General features: G+C 39.8%; 1 protein-coding gene across 1 annotated transcript in view; it reads left to right on the forward strand.

Moving 5' to 3' along the window:
* LOC109436875 (vascular endothelial growth factor receptor kdr-like) overlaps positions 1–20,021 on the forward strand; it is a 315,706-nt gene that overhangs the window by 159,808 nt on the left and 135,877 nt on the right. The window contains exons 11-12 of the mRNA XM_074323230.1: positions 14,741–14,891; positions 18,971–19,091. Of these exons, the coding sequence (XP_074179331.1) occupies positions 14,741–14,891; positions 18,971–19,091 (272 nt within the window). The remainder of the gene's footprint in view (positions 1–14,740; positions 14,892–18,970; positions 19,092–20,021) is intronic.

A 20,021-nucleotide genomic window follows, 5' to 3' on the forward strand; every position in this document is an offset into this window, starting at 1 on the left:
AAAGCCTTGTGATCAGAGAATATGCATGGTATGATTTCAATCTTCTTAAATTTGTTGAGACTGATTTTATGTCCCAATATATGGTCTATCCTTGAGAATGTTCCATGTACACTAGAAAAGAATGTATAGTCTGATGTTTTAGGATGAAGTGCTCTATAAATGTCAATTATGTCCATTTCATCTAATGTGTCATTTAGGGCTACTATTTCGTTATTTATTTTCTGTTTGGATGATCTATCCATAGCTGTCAATGATGTATTTAAGTCCCCTAGTATAATTGTGTTTTGGTCAATTTCTCCCTTTAGTTCTGTTAGTAGTTGCTTGGTGTATTTCGTGCTCCCTGATTGGGGGCATAAATATTGATGACTGTTATGTCTTCTTGTTGTACAGTCCCTTCACCATTATGAAATGTCCATCTTTGTCTCTTGTTATCTTTTTCACCTTGAAGTCTGTTTCATCTGATATCATTATGGCTACACCTGATTTTCTCTGGGTACCATTTGCTTGGAGTGTCAATTTCCACCCTTTCACTTTGAGTCTATGCTTGTCCTTGTAGCTGAGATGTGTCTCTTGGAGACAGCATATGGTTGGGTTTAGTTTTTGATCCAATCTGCTACTCTGTGCCTTTTTATTGGTGAGTTCAGTCCATTTACATTTAGGGTGATTATTGATATGTGAGGATTTCCTGTCATTCTATCTTTAGTTTTCTGGTAAGGCTGTGTCTCCATTGTTTCTTTGCCTTTTGTTGTTGTCTATTATTTCTGTGTGGTGGTATTCTATGATGTTTCCTCTGTTTCTTCTTTTATTTCAGTATATATTTCAGTTCTGGATTTTTTTGAGTGGTTACCCTTAAGTTTATGTAAAAGAAAGTTTGATATTTAGAGTATTCCATTTTCTTCAGCACTTACTTTCTCCATTCCCATATTCCGTTCAGGCCTTTACTCTCCCCTTTTTGAGTTTTGGTTGCCACAAATTGTCCCTGTTGATGGTGGTCGAATAGCCTCCTTTAGTATTTCTTGTAGTGCAGGTCATGTATTAGAAAATTCCCTCAGCTTCTGTATGTCTGGAAAGGTCTTTATTCCTCCTTCATATCTAAAGGATGTCTTTGCTGGATGTATTATTCTTCGCTCATGATTTTTCTCTTTCAATATTTTGAATATTTGGTTCCACTCTCTCCTGGCTTGTAGAGTTTCTGCTGAAATATCTGATGATAATCTAATGGGCTTTCCTTTGTAAGTTACCATCTTCTTTTCCCTGGCTGCCTTGAGGATTCTTTCTTTATTGTTGATTTTAGACAGCTTCAATACAATGTGCCTTGGAGAAGGCCTGTTGGGATTGAGGTAATTAGGTGTTCTATTTGCTTCTTGGATTAGAGGGTCCAGTTCTGTCCACAAGTTTGGGAAGTTCTCATTGACAATTTGTTTGAATATATTCTCTGTTCCCTTCTCTTTCTTCTCCTTCTGGTATGCCCATTATTCTTATATTGCTCTTTCTGATGGAGTCAGAAAGTTCTTGTAGAGTTCTTTCATTTCTTTTAAGTCTCAAGTCTCTTTCTTCTTCCATCTGTGTAATTTCCAGGTTTCTATCTTCGATGTCACTGATTCTTTCCTCCATCTGGTCAACTCTACTACCTAAGCTGGTTATTTCATTCTTAATTTCTTCTATTGAGTTCTTAATCTCCAGAAATTCTATTTGGTTCTTTTTAAAATTTCAATCTCTTTCGTAAAATGCTCATGCTGTTCTTTGATTGAGTTTCTGAGTTCATTTAACTGCCTATCTGTGTTTTCTTGTATCTCGTTGAGTTTTTTCAGAACTGCAATCTTGAATTCTCTGTCATTTAAGTCACATATTTCTGTATCTTTAAGTGCCTTTTCTGGAGATTTTTCACTTTCTTTCTGAGCTATCTTGTTGCCTTGGTTATTCATGGCAATTACTGGTTTACTATTTCTCTTCCTAGACATCTACAGGAGTGGCTTCTGCAACAGGTTGATAGGAAGAGGTCTTTCTTTTGTTTTCCAGTACTTGTTGGTAGAATGTTTTATTTTTTCTCCAACTGCAGCTTATTTTTCTTCTCCCACACGGTAGTGCTATGTTTTCTCTGCACTATTCCAGCTTCTCACACAATGGGTGGATTCCTGGGAGATGGGCTTCTCCTCAGTTAATAGTTCGTCTAGGTCACAGGGCTCAGTGTCCCGGTGGGTATGTGGAGATCTTTTGATGTTTCAAAGCTCTTCCTGCTCCAGATTCAGAGCCCGTATGTTTCAGCAGTTCTGTTTACTCCTGGAGGGATCCGCCCAGATAGGTGGGGCCAGGGGCGGGGTGAGTTGTGAGAGGTGGCCCAGAGCAATGGTGGCGACCCCTACCACAGCCAGTCCTGCTTCCACAGCTCCCTCCCCTCTTCCGGAACTAGTTGGGCTGCGAATTTGTGTCTGTGTTCCACAGTTCTCAGAACAGCAAATATTCTGTTCTTTTGATCTGACACTGCTACTGTTCCGCTCCTAGCACCGGGCATGTGTGGGCGGGGCGAGCTTTGCGAGGGTAGGGATGGGGTGGCTAGTCTCAGTGCCTAAGGCTTCTGTTCTCTGCTCGGCAGTGAGGGCTTAAACCACCATTTTCAGCCTTCTTCCCTCAGTCTTTTCTCCGAGTTCTCTGCCGTGTGCGTTGGGTTCAGCCGTGTTATATGTTGTCCCCTCAGCCCTGTGGGCCATAAAGAGAGCCCTAGCAGTCCGAGTTCTTCCCTTTTCCGCAGCTGCTGTAGTTCCAGGAAGCAGCGAGCTCGGAGCACTGAGCTAGGTCTGGGTCCTTTGCCCTCGTGGCTCCATCTCTGCACTTCTCCCTTTCCTCCGCCCTCCAGCTCATGTGAATCTCCCACCGGTAGGTGATTTTGGTAGTGGGCCTCTTCATCTTGCCTGTCTGCTGTGCAGGGAGTCCTTTGTGGAGTTTTTGTTGTTTGATTCGTTGTAAATTCCAGGGGAGCTTTACAGAGGCTTACCTCATGCCGCCATTTTCCTCCCAAATCGGTTTTGTTCTTATTCATATGGTCTGAGGTAGTTTTCTATCACCAAATGGGGAAAGAGAACTCACACTCTACCGTTTAAGGACATGACAGGGAATTTGCACATACACCAGAACTTAGTCTCATGGTCACCTTAGCTGCTAAAGTGGTTAAGAAACATACTCTTTAAATAAGCAGCCATATTTCCAGTTATAAAATCTATTACTGTAGATGAAGGGGAAGAAGAAATAAGGGAAAAATAAGCAGTGTCTGCCATACATACTGTTACACAACTATAGTTCAAAGACAAAGCCCTAAACTTTGTCTTCAAGCATTTGTCCTTTCCTGTAGTTTCTTTGATTAACACTTATATCACCTTCAGTTCTGGATAGGGTTGTAGTCATATTTCTAACCCAATGACTCATGGTAAGATAACAGAGAGCAGGTGGTGCTGTGCTTGGTTGGATATGCTCATTAATGTGACCCTAAAGACCTTCAGTCTTGGGGAAGTGGAGTTAGCAGAGTTGGGTACATGGGTGCTCTCCTCAATTGCTGCAGCCACCACTGATAACTGGCCCCACACTCATATTTGGGGGAGATTGAAAGTTTAGCAGCTCAGTACAGAAGAGTCTCTGTCTGTCCCTCTGATTGCCCTGACTATCATAGGAACCATCAGACTATAGGCTGCCCCACAGTTTCTGAGCTTCCCCTCCATTGCTCTTCGTGTCATGGAAGGCATGACTGGGATATGTGGCCTTGCTGAATGGAAGAGTAGAGAGAGAGAAAAGGGAGAAAGGGAGGGATAGGATTGGCTCCACTCCCAGCTAGGAAGCAATGGAAATCCCCATTGAGGGGGTCTATGAAGATGCTCTCCCCACATCCCTAACATCTGCTCTTCTTACTTTACCCAACCACTTGGGCTCCACTGGGAAAACTTCTTAACATATTGTCCAGAATATTTTTAGATCAGGTCATTTTGCATGCCCTTTTTCATAGCCTCCCAGCCTCCCCAAGAGCAGATCACCCTTCAGAGGATTTCTGTCAAAAGCCAAGATAATGCAAAGTGATTGAATTTGTGCTAGTACTAACTGGATTGTGGCAGGATGGGAAGAAGCATCCCCAGAGACATATAAGCCTTACTCCCAAATCAAAATTTTCCAAATTCTATCTCTCACTTCCACAATTTCTACATTTGTAGAGTCGGTGTGATAATAATATATAACCGTAGACACCTTTCTGTCTAGTATATGTTTATCCTGGAAAAAGTAAAACTCTGTCTATCTTGTATGACCCTGAAAGACAGAAACTTAATTGAAGGGAGTCAGTTTCTGGCTAAATATAAGAATTGTGTCTTTTAAACTATAAAACTTATTTCAAACCATATTATAAAGCTATAGTAATCAAAACAGTATGATAGTGGCATAAAAACAGACACATCAATCAATGGAAGAGAATAGATAGCCCAGAAATAAACCCACATATATATGGTTAATTAATTTATGACAAAAAAGTCAAGAATATACAATGGGAACAGACAGTCTATTCAATAAATGGTGTTGGGAAAACTAGAGAGATGCATGCAAAAGACTGAAACTGGACCACTATCTTACATCATATACAAAAGTTAACTCAAAATGGATTAAAAACTTGAATGTAAGAGCTGAAACCCTAAAGCTCCTAGAAGAAAACAGGAGGTAAGCTCCTTGACATTGATCTTGGCAATGATTTTTTGGGCCTGACTCCAAAAGCAAAGGAAGCAAAAGCAAAAATAAACAAATGAGACAACATAAATCAAAAAACTTCTGCAACATAGTGAAAAGACAGTCTACTGAACAAGCAAAGTTATTTGCAAATCATATCTAATAAAGGGTTAATATAAAAAATATACAAAGAACTCATATAATACAACAACAAAATGATCCAACTTAAAAAAAATGGGAAAAGTATCTGAATAGACATTTTTCCAAAGAGGACATGCACATGGCCAACAGGCACATGAAAAGCTGTCAAACATCACCAATTATCAGGGAAATGCAAATCAAAACCACAATGAAATATCATTTCACACCTGTCAGAATGGCTATCATCATCAAAACAAGAAATAACAAGCGTTGGTAAGGATGTGGAGAAAATGGAACCCTCATTCGTGTGACGGGCCAGCCGCCACGAGTCGATCAGTACCTGAATGGGGGAGTGGGAATGAAATAAAAGACACACACAAATGCTAATGCGGCCGGTCTTCAGTCATGCTGAAGCCCTGAGTTTATTATCTCTAACCAATATATACAGTTTGAGTACGTGCAGTTAAACGAAGAAGATATGCATTATCTCAGTGAAAGTAAATCTTTCCAGCCTCAACCTTACTTTGACATAGAAGATACAAGGTCACTGAAACTCACAAAAGTAAATATCTCAAGGAGACAGAACCTACCAATTGTCCAGAAAGCCCTTAGTTTTCTGTGTCTGGGAACTGGCCGTTTTCACCACATTCCTCAGCAGCCATTAGGCGCTTCTCAGATAAGGTAGAGGCAATGTTATGGGGGCAGAAACCAAGCCAGTCTGCAAGGTTCAGGGCTGCAAGAAACCATGGCTCCCCACACATTCGGTGTTGGTGGGAATGTAACTTGGTAATGTATTTACATATAGTCGTATACATACACACATAATAGAATACTACTCAGCCTGGAAAATAATGAAGTATTTCTACTTGTGACAACATGGATAGATCTTAAGTGTATTGTGCTAAGTGAATTAAGTCAGACAGAAAAGGGCAAACGTCATATGATTTCAGTTATATGTGGAATATGAAAACAAACAAGCAAACAAACAAAGAACCAAATGAACAAACAAAATAAAACCAAACTAGAGTTGTAGATACAGAAAACAGATTGGTGCTTGCCAGAGGGAAGAGGAGTTGGGGAGTTGGGAGAGTGGCCAAATGGGTGAAGGGGATCAAGAGGTACATACTTCTAGTTATAAAATAAGCAAGTTATAGGGGTGTAATGTACATCATGGGACTATTGTCACTAATATTTTATTAACACTGTATGGTGACAGATGGTAATTAGACTTATTGTGGTGATCATTTCACAATGCATACCAATGTTGAATCATTATGTTATATACCTAAAACTAATATAATATTGTATGTCAATTTAAAATTAAAGCAAAATAACAACAATAAAACAATGACATTTTTGAATAATGGAACAACTATCTTGTGAGACAATGAGCATCCTGTGTATAGAGACAGCACAACTACTTGGTAGAGATGGGATAGGAAATGTTTTGATATCCAAAGGCCTTTAAAGCCCTGATAATCTTGAGACTGTTTTCCAACACAGATTATAAAAATAGCACATTCATTAGCCATGTGCATTCAGTGTTAAACCCAGAGTTGCATGCTAAATATAGAATTTAGTACCAGTACCTTTAATGTCTGTGACCTAGGCCTGGCTAGAGAGGGAAGTATAGGACCGAAAAGTGTGACCAAGTACTGCCCGTCTATCAGCCTCAGCAGTCCTTCCTGGGTCTTTACTACCTCTGACAGCCAGAGCCAAAGAGCAAGAAGAGAAAACATTTCCAGGGTGGATCACAGAATTGATGAAAAATAAACCTTACTTTTTCTTTCCTTCTGAACATGTCTTCTCAGTCAAAATGCAGACAGGAACACCATATTGTTTTCCACTTCCTAAGTCAGTTGAACACTAGTTTTCATGGGGGGGAAATGCCCAGAGAAAAGAAGCACAAAATAAAACTAAACAGAATTCATTAGGTCAATTCTCTCTCCCTCTCCTTCTCCTTATGAGTCATTTAGGACAAATGGTCATCCAAGTCAAGGCCAGTCCAGCTTGCAGCTCCACTGGCTGTTCCCATCTCCCAATTATTTGCTCCCTGCACCTAATTAGTGCCGGAATGTTCTTTCAGTCACTGGAAAGTCTGAAGAGAAGGGTGAGGCCAGGAAGACCTCTGGAATTAGCAGTTAAGCTTTTCAAGGCTGTTCCTGTTCCTTTCAGTGTCCTTCCTTAGTTAGAGAGAGGCAGGCAGCTATCCATCACAACCTGGTGGGATGACTCCTTTGGGCTCAAATGGAGCCAAAAGAGCCAGTCTGGCAAGTAGATGAATGCTGACAGGAGCTTTGTGGAAAGGCCTGTGCCAAGGGTTCTTGTTCTGAGCAAGTGAGCACATAATATCTCCCTGAACATTATGTAGAATCCATGTGTACCTGTGATCAGAACCTTACCTTTCAGGCAGACCTCAGGGCTCCCCGGCTAGGTACTGCATGCCAAAAAGTTCATAAACGCTGTTTCTTTTACCCAAATGAGGGGCCAGGGGAATAAGGGCACAGGGCTTTTGCCAAAAATCCTAACTATGTGTCTTGGCTACTTTTTAAAACTAACTAACTAACTAACTAACTAACTAACTAACTAACTAACTAACTAACTAACTCTGTCTCTATCTCTGTCTCTTTCTCTTTCTCTGGTTCTTTCTCCCTCCCATCACTTGGGAGAGAGGCAGCAGAAATAAAACAATTCTTTCCCTCATTCATAAAAAATCAATTAATCAAATGTTTATTGAGCTAACTACTATTTTCTAGGTACTATTCTAGAGACTGGGGTTGTTGCAGGAAATAAACGCACAAAAATAATTCTAGCTTTCCTGAAACTTATGTTATAGAAGAATACACATAGGAAAACAAAACCAATAAATAGTACTCATAAGTACTCATAAGTATTATGGATAAATAGAAAGCAATGGCAAGGGGCTAGTGAATGATGATGGGATGATGCCATTTTATATACCTTATTTTTTTCTCAATCTTTGATTGGCTACTCCCTAAACAGCTAAATCAGTTTGAATTCAGGTTCTTATGGAGCCAAATATGCAGAAAAGACAGATGTGACTTGAAGAAAGAAAAGTCATTGGCACCACATGGGCCAGGTATAATTATACAGAATTATGCTTTAGGCATTTTCCTCTTGAATTCTTCACTCCCTCACCATAACAAAAACAAATTGTAAATTGCTAGTGGTAATCCACGACAGTCTTTCCTCTGAGGTCACCTAACCCAACAGCCCTATTTGTTTGTTTGTTTATCTATCTACTTATTAAAGTATAGTTGTTGTGCAATATTATATTAGTTTCAGGTGTACAACACAGTGATTTGACATTTATATACCTTATGATGTACTCACCACAGTAAGTGCTATAGTCATCTGTCGCTATACAAAGTTATTACGATATTATTAACTATTCCCTGTGCTGCACATTATGTCCCTGTGACTTAATTTATTTTATAACTGGAAATTTGTACTTCTTCTTCCCTTTCTCCTTTTTCACCAATGGCTTCACCATCACCCCACCTCCAACCCCTCTGGTAACCATCAGTTTGTTCTCAGAAACCTGTGAGTCAGTTTCTGTTTCCAACACCTTATTTTAAAGTTGGGGATGATGAAGGAATTGGCCAAGGTAATTCAGTTAGCTAATGGAAAAATCTGAGACAGAGCCCACACTCAGGTGCTCTAGTTCTTTGGAGCTGTCTCACCGGTTTTGAAATGTACTTCTTATAGTTCATGTCCTATACTCCAAAGCCAATGTAGATGGCTGAATTGGAAAACCTAGTTTTTCCTCCTCTGTGTCTAATTTACTCTCACACTACAAAGAGTCTTACAATACTTCTAACACCAGATGTGTGGGTGTCTTTCCCCCACCAAGCAATTCTATGTGACACCAGCTGGGTGTCCTACAATTTCACTCTCATGAAACTTAAACTATAGAAGGGTATCCACCTGGAGATAGATTCCCACAGGTTACGGGCTCAGTCTCACAAGGCAGCCCCCATTTCAGATGCCAATCACAAGTAATAGGTCTCCCAGTTACACACAACTTCTGAGTGACTGGCCTACAAATTGGAAGTTCCCACAACCCCCTCCTCAGGTTTGATTAATTTGCTAGAGTGACTCAAAGAACTCAGGAAAACACTTACTTATATTTGCCAATTTATTAAAGGATATGATAAAGGATACAGATGAAAAGCATGAAGAGTTACATAGGGTGAGGTCCGGGAGGGTACCTTTGGAATTGGGGTATATCACCCTCACTGCATGTGGATGTGTTCAGCAACCTGGAAGCTCTTTGAACCCTATACTATTGGGATTTTTATGTAGGTATGATCTGTTATCAACTCCATTTCCAACCCCTCTCCCCTCTCTGGAGGAAGTGGGTAAGACTGAAAATTCCAAGCTTCTAATCATGGCTTGGTCTTTCTGGTGACCAGCCCCTATCCAAAAGCCGTGCAGGAGCCCACTCAGAATTGCCTAATTAAAACAAAAGACACTCCTATCACCCAGGAAATTCCAAGGGATTTAGGAGGTCCATATCAGGAACTAGGGTCAAATACCAAATATTAGAACAGAAGATGTTCCTAGTGCTTTTATCATTTAGGAAATGCCAAGGTTTTAGGAGTATTGTAATCTGACATTGGCCTGGGACGTGACTGCTTAAGATGGTTAGATGCAGGGCATAGATCACTAGTAGCAGAGAGGGTGTTTTATTTTCGATAAAGAGATAAACTGTTTTTTTTCTGACTTGTACAATATTGGAAAAAATTAAACCCTGAACCTTTAATGGGGGCCCCTGTAATTTTAAGAAACTCCCAGTTACTCCTATCAGCTTGAAGTTCTAAAATTGGTTTCAGGAATTGCCTTCCTATATATCTGAAGCAACAGCAATGCAATCTATCCTCTTAGGGATCTGAACCCGAGGAGCATTATGAATCTCAGCAGTTTCTCTTCACTAGACAAGGGGAAGGGTGTACCCCCAGCCACCAGATCAATCTATAAAGCACTTTTGTGCCCATGGTCTCAATTCATCCTCATGAGTACTCTGAAATATGATTTTTATTCCTGTTCTTCATAAAAATCCCAGGATGTAGATACTATTGTTACCCAATTCAAAGATGGCGGGATCAAGGCACAGAGAGGTTAAGCAACTTGCTCAAGATCTCACAGCAGGCAAGTGGCAGAACTAAGATTTTAACCTATGCAAAGGTTCTAGAGGCCATGCTCTCAAACATGGAAAACCCCAATGGGAAGTTCCAAAAATACTCGTAGCTTGAACATGACCTATGAGATTCTTTCCAGTGGCTGTTCTGGAAACCCCTGCCTTGCTGCCAGGCCCTAGAAATGCCTTGATCAGTCTAGAAAAGAAACACTTTCCTTTACCTTCTTAGATCTGGGGAAATTTGCCCTAGTTGGTGAGCTTATCCTAGGTCATCTCAGGCCACTTTCCAAGTCTTTCTGATGAATTTTATGTAATTTTTTTTGAATGTATCAGAGGACCTGATCACAGGCTCCAGAGGAAATGATAATTTGAGTTGGGATGTTCCTGCCATAGTAAGAGAACGTTTGGGAATGAGGCCACAGTTCCCAGAGGACAGGGCCCTGGCTTTGGAGTTAGACAACTTTGAGTCCAAATTCTAGCTCTGTCACTAGTTGTGTGGCTTTTGTCAAGTCCATTGATCTCTCTGAGCTTGTTTTCCTTGTCTTAAATGTGGATGACACTGACTGCCAAATGGAATTATGAGGATTAAACAAGATGATAAGTGTAAAGCACTTATCACAGGGCTCTGGCATATAACAGTTGCACCAGAAATCTCTCTCATCTCTGAGAATGAGAGAAAACATGGTATAATGCATGGAGCTTCATGCAGTTTTGGCGTATGGCAGAATTCTGCTTCACTTGTTCCTAGCTGTGTGGCTTTGAGCATATCTTTTAATTTAGAACACCCTTTTCTCTTTTCTTTGAAACAAGGGTAATAATACCTGTTTCTTAGGGTTCTTATGAAGATTGAATGAGTTACTTCATTGAAACTTCTGGCATGGTGTAAGCCTAAATAAACAGCAACCTCTTTTATTATGAACAAAATGTAGTGCATTACAGGCTGGCATTCCACAAATGTAACTTCCATTCTTTCCCCAGAAATCAGTCTTGACCCGTCAGATAGTTAAGTTGACTGCCATTTGACTCCTGCTCAATCTTAATTTTCTTCAGGTCTAAGTACAAAGCTTTTCAAATAACTCTTCCCACCCAACCTTGCAATATACGTAATAATGCGCAATTAGCTTACTTCTTTATTGGAATCACAGTATTCAGGCTTGCATTAAGATTTGCTGTTAGAATCTTTCCCATGATTCTTCTTAGACTCAAATCATATTTACTACCATTCTAGGCTCACTTGATGATGTCACTATTTGAGACTGACTAAAGAAAATGGGTGGACTTTCTCCAAGTTCTCAGCTCTGTAGAACTTTGAGACTATTTGCTCCAACTCAATTAGGTTTAATTCCAAAAACAATGACTCCAGCCAGGATAGCTTAACCAATCAGTGATGGCTCTCTGGACTACCAAGTGCCCATCACAATGGTGATTAACTTACCCAACCAAATTTGAAGGGCATAATATATATGAGGTATATTTGGGATAATCATGCAGAAACTAGCCTTTCAAGTCATTAAGGACCTCCTTGACTGTTTGTGATTCAGGGGACTCATAAAACAGTGGTGGCATTGGGGACAGTTGTCACTCCTAGGTGGCTGTAAATACATTTAAAATAATAGACCGCATGGCTCTGAGCTTCCACTGCCTGCTTGGAGCTCCAGACGCCATTCTCAGGAAAGCCAAGAACTCCCAAGAATAAAGTGACCTTTGTGCCAATATCCTTATACAAACAGTACCTTATTCACTACCTGTCATGTTACATAGCACCCAAGAGGCACTCAAGAAATATCTATTGAGTGGATTGAGAATTCTATAGATTCAAATAACCACAAAAAGTCAGTGCTGAGAGAGAAACAATAACCATTTAGACTTAATGCACCCCCAATCTGGCAGATTGGGTAACTGAGATCCAAGAGAGAAAGAGACTGACTCAGGGTCACACAGTGACCTAAATATACCTGCCCTGTTACAAGACATGGCATATGCCTGCAAATCTGGATGTGTTTACAGTAAAGGGATTTAGAATCATAACTGGGGGACAATATCCCTTGTCCTAGGATTTTCAATCAGTACTTATATGAATCTAAATGTTCCAGACCCTTAGAGAGTGACACTAGCCCTGCCAGAATTAATTCTCCAACTGGACCCTTTGGATCCAGCTTGATTATTTATTTCACCCATCTATTAATCCTCTCATTATCATGTGTATTCATTCTCTACCAATACCAATCAAGAGCAAATATTCTTAATTATTTCTATAGTTCCTTTAAAAGGGAGCAGTTCCATTATCACATCCAGCACTGGAAGTCAAAGACTCCAACACTGTTTTTGATCTGATAGTCACATGCCCTTTCATTCCTAAGTTCTTAATACTGGAACCAAAAATGCACTCAACGAAAATGAAAAAAAAAGCTCTGAGATCATGGAAAATGGGAACAATACATGTTGATCCTGGAATTCATTTACCAGAGGAAATCCGGTAGCTGTCTTTATTTTACTTGCTTCAAACAAAGGGAAGGGTGCAGGACAAGGAAATTGTGTAAAGCGGAGGTGGGACTTGATTCCAGGCGGAGCCGGGAATGTCTAAGTAGCTATTGCTAGAGGTAGTATTGTGAGAACCGCAGGTTCAAGGGCAGTACTGCTCCCAGCCAGAGACACGCAATTATATTAGCTGTTCTTTTCTTAGAATGTGTGTATTTCAGAGGCTGAGCGAGCCAATTTTCCAGCCCTTCCCCTCTCATCTAGAGATACCTATTTGAGCCTAGAAAAGGTGAGAACCCTTTTAAAGTTTGATGTAACAGCCAAGAAGCAGAAAAGGAAAGATATTGCTGATCCTGGGATAGAAGCTAAAGTTGGTAAGGCCTGGGAGGGGAGAAGTAGAAGGAGGGAGTGGAAGAGAACATTGAAGGCAGTCACCAAGTAAGAAGCACTGGGCAACAGTTTGTATTTACTAATCCCCAGGAAAAAAGCATCAGTCAAGGTCAAAACAAGCCTGGTCAGCCTACCCTCCATCCCATCATGTAGAAATTGTTTTTGCTGTAGTAAAGACCTGTTAGTTAACTCTTAAATTTTCTTTGTAGAAATACAACTCAGGTCTGGTTTAAACAGGAATGCTCAAACACCCAAACCACATCCCCACTTTTCTGAAGGTTTGAAGATCTCACAACAGCATTGGAGGCAGCAACACTGAAAAGCAGAGTGGAATTCTGCTTTGCCTGACATGATACAGAACTCTGGCCTAACACATTCTTTCAAACATGTATTTATTGAGCACCTGCTGTGCACCAGGCACTGTACAGGCTCTGGAGGTACAGCAGGGAGTAACACTGACAAGAGTGTTCTGTTACTGAGTTGTTCTTGTAGTGAATGTGGGAATAAAGAGGAGAGATCAAGTATGATGCATGGGTTTCTGGCTGAGGTGACCGAACAAATTACTGAAAAGAAGACGAATGGGGGAGGAGGGAAGAGAGGAGTTTTCGTTTTGAAAAGAGGCACAATGTAGTGGTTATAAATCTGAGTGCTTGAGTCAGATTGTCTAGGTTTAATTCCTCACTTCACAATCTTACTAACCTTGGGCAAATTACTTCACCCTCTGCATCTCAGTTTATTCATTTGTAAAATGGGGCTAAAGGAAGTCCATACTTAGTTGGGATGTTATGAAGTTAAGTGTGATACTATCTATAAAAAAATACTTAAAAACAGTGCCTGACACTTGGTAAGCGTTATATATAAGTTCGATATATTATTATTATTATTATTATTATTATTATTATTGGAAATATTGAGATTGAGACATATATGGAACAGTATAGCTGTAAACAGTTATGAGAGAGGGCTTTGGAGCTAGAATACCAGCGTTCATAATCCAGCTCTTCCACTTACTAGCTATGTGACTTTGGGAAAGCTACTTAACATTTCAAGCTGTCAGTAGGGATAATCACTGTATCAACCTCACAGGGTGAGGATTAAATGAGTGCATTTGCATAAAGCACTTAGAAAAATGCCTTGTACCTGGTTCAATTAACTATAAGTAGCATCGATATTATTAGTGTTATCATTCAACTAGAGAAATTAAGCAAGCAGTTGGATGTATAAGTAACGGACTCAGAAATGAGATTTGTGCAAATCAGATAGAAACCTTTTATTGTTGTTGGTTTTCTTAAATCCAAATGCAAAAAATAAATGTTACAGAAAATAGAAAAAGGCCAATTGATAGCTTTTGTAATTAAGTTCAACATATAACACTTGGGCATTGACTTTGTGCCCAGGGTACAGAGATGAACCTGATGTCAATCCTGCCTTTAAGTAAACTTCCAATCCAAAAGACTATTGTAAAATCCACACATCCTGCCATTTGGGTCCTTGGAATTTACTTCTCTTCAGCAGGGCCCTATTATGCCTACTAGAGGTGAAATATAAAAAATAATCACAAGTAGGGCACAGACACTGATCAATCAATTCAGGCTTTAATGCTATCTTGGAGCTTTGGGCCCCTGTTGGGTCAGATATTAACCCTTTAGTTGCTAGGTCACGGGGATGACATGGGGAAGGGCCTGTTCATGGGGAGGGATCAGGGTGGTGACAGTGAGGAGAGGGCACTTAGGAGGTGGGAGCAGCAGCTACTTATAAACTGATGCAGAAATATTTCAATATTCTAACCATTGGAATTCCTGTATTGGTAGTACCAACTAATATATCAAACATGGTGAGGGACCTTAATCTCTACCATTTTTTTCTCTTGTCCAGAAAAACCTAAGATCTACGAGAAGGAGACAGATTTGAAGAACATCCAGCCAGTACTCCTAGGCAGTGAGAACATCCTTCGCTGTACAGCAAGTGGTCTACCTTTGCCCTCCTTCATGTGGGCCTGGGAGCCCTGCAGCCATAAAGATGAGTTGTAAGTGACTCGCAGACCAAAGAACCTCACATGGTTCAGAATCTTGGGTTTACTGAGCTACACGATGGACTGGCAGTCTTAAGATCTTACCAGGAGATTTTCTTTTTCATATCATGTGACAGGTGTTGTCCATGGTTTTGGAATGGGGCCCAGGAAGCTAAAAGAAGAGGTAGTACTCCAATAGGTGTCAAATCCCAGGATTTTGCCAGTTCCTTTTAAAATCACACCCTCACATTAGAGGTATAAACAACTGTTATGGTTAACAGGCCAGGGAAATTTAGATTTAGATTGTGACTTGAGATTTAAGTGGGAGGAGGAACGGAATAGGGCAGGTTTCCAAGTATCTGTCATTGCATGGAAAAAAAATACTGTGTTTTCCCGAAAATAAGACCTAGCCGGACAATCAGCTCTAATGTGTCCTTTGGAGCAAAAATGAATATAAGACCCAGTTTTATTTTAGTATAATATAAGACCCAGTCTTTTATATTATATATTATATTATATTATATTATATTATATTATATTATATTATATTATATTATATTATATTATATTATATTATAGACCCAGTCTTAATTTTTGCTCCAAAAGACATATTAGAGCTGATTGTCCGGCTAGGTCTTATTTTCGGGGAAACATGGTAGTAATGGTTTTGGAAAGTGGACATGTTTCATTTGTTTGAGAATTGCTTCCATAATAAGCCTGATTGGAATTATAAACCCACAATGGGAAAATCTGTCAGCCAATAGCATTTTTAGATCTCAGCACACTTATTTAGGCTCCTGTGATCCTTGTGTAGAAGATAGGGCAGGGATTCCTCTTCCCCAGTAACAAATGGAGATACAGAGGCTAAAGGGGATAAATGACTCACTTGTCACAACACAGAAGTCGAGATAAATCACAATGAGAGCCAGTTACCCTAAGAGTTTCCATTTATTGAAGCCCTACTGTATGCCTGGCACATATTAGATACTTTGATTTTTGCTTCAGAGCAATAAGCTCTATTTCAAAATGACTGCTTTTATGTGGTCCCTATAAGAATTTTGAGTTACATGTTGCCTCTATAAGAATCAGGGGAAAAAAGGGAAATTCAGAGAGGTAAAGTGAATTGCCCCAAATCCCAGAGTAGGCAGCATTTAAGAATACTTTATCAATGCTCACCACCCATCTCCTACCACATAACCCCCCTACAGGCTTGCCACATGCAACAAATTCCCTGCTTTTCCGTAACTCCGAAAGGGTGCAGGGAATAGTTCTCTTGGATTCCCACTGTTGTCTGAAGGTTGACATATTAGTTGACCAGGGAAGTTCATATTATTAACTCATTGCTGCACTGTGCTGAAGGTGGAGTTCTAAGCACATGGTAATGAATGAGGGAGTATCACTAGGAGATAGTTGAGCTCTGAGTGGGGAGAGTCTAGGAAATCTAATTTGGAAGGAACAGAGTTTGTTGATGTGGCCTTGGTTCAGAGGAAAATGTAGGAAATACAGTTATCTGACCAAGACCTAGATCTTCAAACAGCAGGGGCTCTCAGTCTTTGTCCCACAGGTACTTTCCAACCAGCTCTCATATGCCAGCTCCACTCAATTGCTTCCTGCTTATAAATAGGTCCTTGGGAAACATCCTTATCGCCTCTCAATAGGCACAAAGAAAGTGCTCTTGGGGGAGAATAACAGTGGCTTATCCATTTGCTTACTTTGGTTCTGCCCCGCCTCCTTTCCTTCCTCTGACATTCTGTAATTCCCAAGTTACCTCCATTGTTCTCACTCAGCTGAGCTACAGTAAAGCCAGGTGTATTTTTTACACCAATTTTCTATTTGGAAGAAAAGAGGAGGGTGAAATGTGAATATTTTTTCTGCGAGAATGCCTTTTCCAAGTGCCTCTCCTAACAAAGTTTTTATTAAGTAAATGGCTATTGAGTACGTATTATATTCTAGAAGTCATGCTAATTCCTATTACATTTATATAAAAATTGAATGGAGTTAATATTAGCCACATCATGAGGTTGTTTAGAGATTCAATTCTTGATTGTACATCAGATAAATACCCAGAAGTGGAATTGCTGGGTCATAAGGTAGTTCTATTTTTACTTTTTTGAGGAAACTCCAAATTGTTTTCCATAGTTGCTATACAAATTTGCAATGCCACCAACAGTGCACGAGGGTTCCCTTTTCTCCACATCCTTGCCAGCACTTGTTTGGATTTATTGATGATAGCCATTCTGACAGGTGTGAGGTGATAACTCATTGTGGTTTCAACTTGCATTTCTCTGATGATTAGTGATGTTGAGCATCTTTTTATGTGTCTGCTGGTCATGTGTATGTCCTCTTTGGTGAAATGTCTATTCAGGTTCTCTGTCCATTACTTAATTGATTGTTTGGGGTTTTTGTGTTGAGTCTTATGAGTTCTTTGTAGACGACTAGATAAAGAAAATGTACATATATACAATGGGATATTACTCAGCCATGAAAAAGAATGGAATCCCGCCATCTGTGACAACATGGATGGACCTAGAGGATATTATGCTAAGTGAAATAAGCCATACAAATACCATATGATGTGACTTATATGTGGAATCTGAAGAAAAAAATAAATGAACAAACAAAACAAACAGACCCAGAGATACAGAGAACATACTGATGGTTACCAGACTGGAGGGTTTGGGGGGGCTGGGTGAAAATTGTGAAGGGATTAAGAAGTACAAATCAGTAGTTACAAAACAGTCATGGGAATGTAAAGTACAGACTAGGGAAGATAGTCAATAATATTGTAATAACTATGTACAGTGCCAGGTGGGTGCTAGACTGACTGGGGGGATCACTTCATAGGTTATGTGGCTATCTAGCCACTATGCTGTTCACCTGAAACTAACATAAAATAATACTGAATGTCAACTGTAATTTAAAAATAAAAATACAAAAATATTGACTGTACATGAAGAACAAAAGAGGATTATGATTGGGGCAGGACCTACTTTGGATAAAAAAGACATATTTTGGCAAAGAAAGGCTTTATGAGGAAGAAATATCTAATCTCAGACTTAAAAGATAAGGAGCCAGCCATTCAAATAGTTATGCAACAGAAATATAATTTTCTAGTAGCCACATTATACAAAGTAAAGAAAGTAAAATTAATTTTAATAATATATTTAACCCAATATATTCAAAATAGTGTCATTTAATAAGCAATCAATACATTAATGATATATTTTCAGTCCTATTTTTCATATTGTCTTTGAAATCTTGTGTGTATTTTATACTTACAGAACATCTCAATTTGGCTTAGCCTCATTTCAAGTGCTTATTGGAATCTCCAAACAAGTCCACAACATGGCTAATATTAGCTCCATTCAACAGTTTGGGAAACTGAGTCTCAGAAAGGGGAAGTGAGTGGTCAGAAGCCACACAAGTTTGCAGTGCTTGGGCTGAATTGCAGTTCTGCTGAGTACAAGTGCAGTGCCTTACCATTCCCTCTAGTAATCTGACTTCCTACATGTCTTGGCTGGCCAATAGTGCTCCAGAGCTATTCTCATGAGCCTCTCCTCTTTGTTGAAGGTTCAGAGTAAAAGAGCTTATTCAGAAAGAGGTACCAAGTAAAGTAGAATCTAATAGGGCTTCATATTCTATATGAAGCAAGGGTATGGCCTAAATAAGAATAATACTTTTTCTTATGTTTACTGACCTCCAGCCACAAAGACCTCCTTGTTCCTGGAACATGTCAGGCATGCTCCTAGCTCAGAAACTTTGCATTTGCTCTTTCCTCCACCTGTAATTCTCTTCCCCAGAAATCTTTATGGCACACATTTGATTTCTTTTAGACTCTGTTCAAATGTCACCTACTCATAGGGGCCTTTCCTGACCATTTTGTCTTCTAAACTATGTACCTTTCCAACCCATTAATCTATTTTTATTTAACCATGACACGGTTCAAATGACTTTACATACTCTAGATCAGGGGAAACTTCCTGTCCAGAATCTTCTGGATGACATATCTTCCTAGACTAGAAGACAAGCTCTCTGCAGTACTTGGCATGCATTTCTATCAAGAAGACTGTAAATGTGGTCTCATTCTTTTCCAGGTGTATGGAACGGGGCAAGCGGATCCAGCTTTCCAATGTGACTCTGAAAAGTGATCTCCCTACAGGCAACAGGATCCTGTCCATTGAGGAGACGGTAGTAACAAGTGGAGAAAAGACAAAGGTAGAATTCTTGGAGTTGCTGTGGTAGAAGTAACCTCATAACCTGTATATGAGTGGGCCTGCTGTTCAGGCGCCGATGTCACATTCCAGGAACTCCTGGGATCTAGGGTCTGGTTGAAGACTGTTGATTATAAAAACCAAGCTTTAGTCATGGCGTAGTCACCTTTAAAAGAAATCTACTCTTAGGTCAACTCTTTCTGTGTCCCAAGGTGTTGAAAATAGCCTTGCAAGGGAGGCTATTGTAAAAGCACCTGCTCATCTGGAATTCTGGAATCTCTGGGGCAAGTGGGGAAAGGAAACATTAACAAGTCATTTTGGGGGAAAGGGGCCAGAGAAAGGCTTTTACAATCCGATACAGCACATACACACAGCACATAGAGGCCTCGGTTTACCTTGATGCTGTCAGACCTGTGCTCAACCCCTCTATCCAATGAAAGAGGCAAAAGAAAATGCCAAAATATGGACACCAAGTAGAATGTGGCAAATGGAGAAAAAAGGAACATTAATTAAGGTCTGTAGGATCTTACCAACAATAGCAGTGCTGTGCGATGGAAAACCCATCAGACTGGAACCCAGAAGACCTCTTTTGGAATTCTGGCTCCATCACTTACTCACTGGCTGTGTGAATTTTGGCAAGTCACTTCCCCTCTATGGAGCTCAGTTTCACAATAAGTGAAATTTATTCATTCATTCAACAATTATTCATTGTGTCTACTATATGTCTGGGACTGTGACAAGTATAAAGCAGACATCCTTTCCGTCTTCATGGAGCTTATTATCTATCATGGGATATGGATAAAAACAATAGACTAGTAATTTTTACAAATGTAGATTACTGTAATGTCCACAAATAAAAAAATGAGTGTAATTTCATGGGGGGGGGCATGACATGCTTTGGATAAAAAGACATATTTTAGTGAAGAAAATCTTT

Source organism: Rhinolophus sinicus, chromosome X (assembly GCF_036562045.2).
Source record: "Rhinolophus sinicus isolate RSC01 chromosome X, ASM3656204v1, whole genome shotgun sequence".
NCBI classification, from domain to species: Eukaryota; Metazoa; Chordata; class Mammalia; order Chiroptera; family Rhinolophidae; genus Rhinolophus; species Rhinolophus sinicus.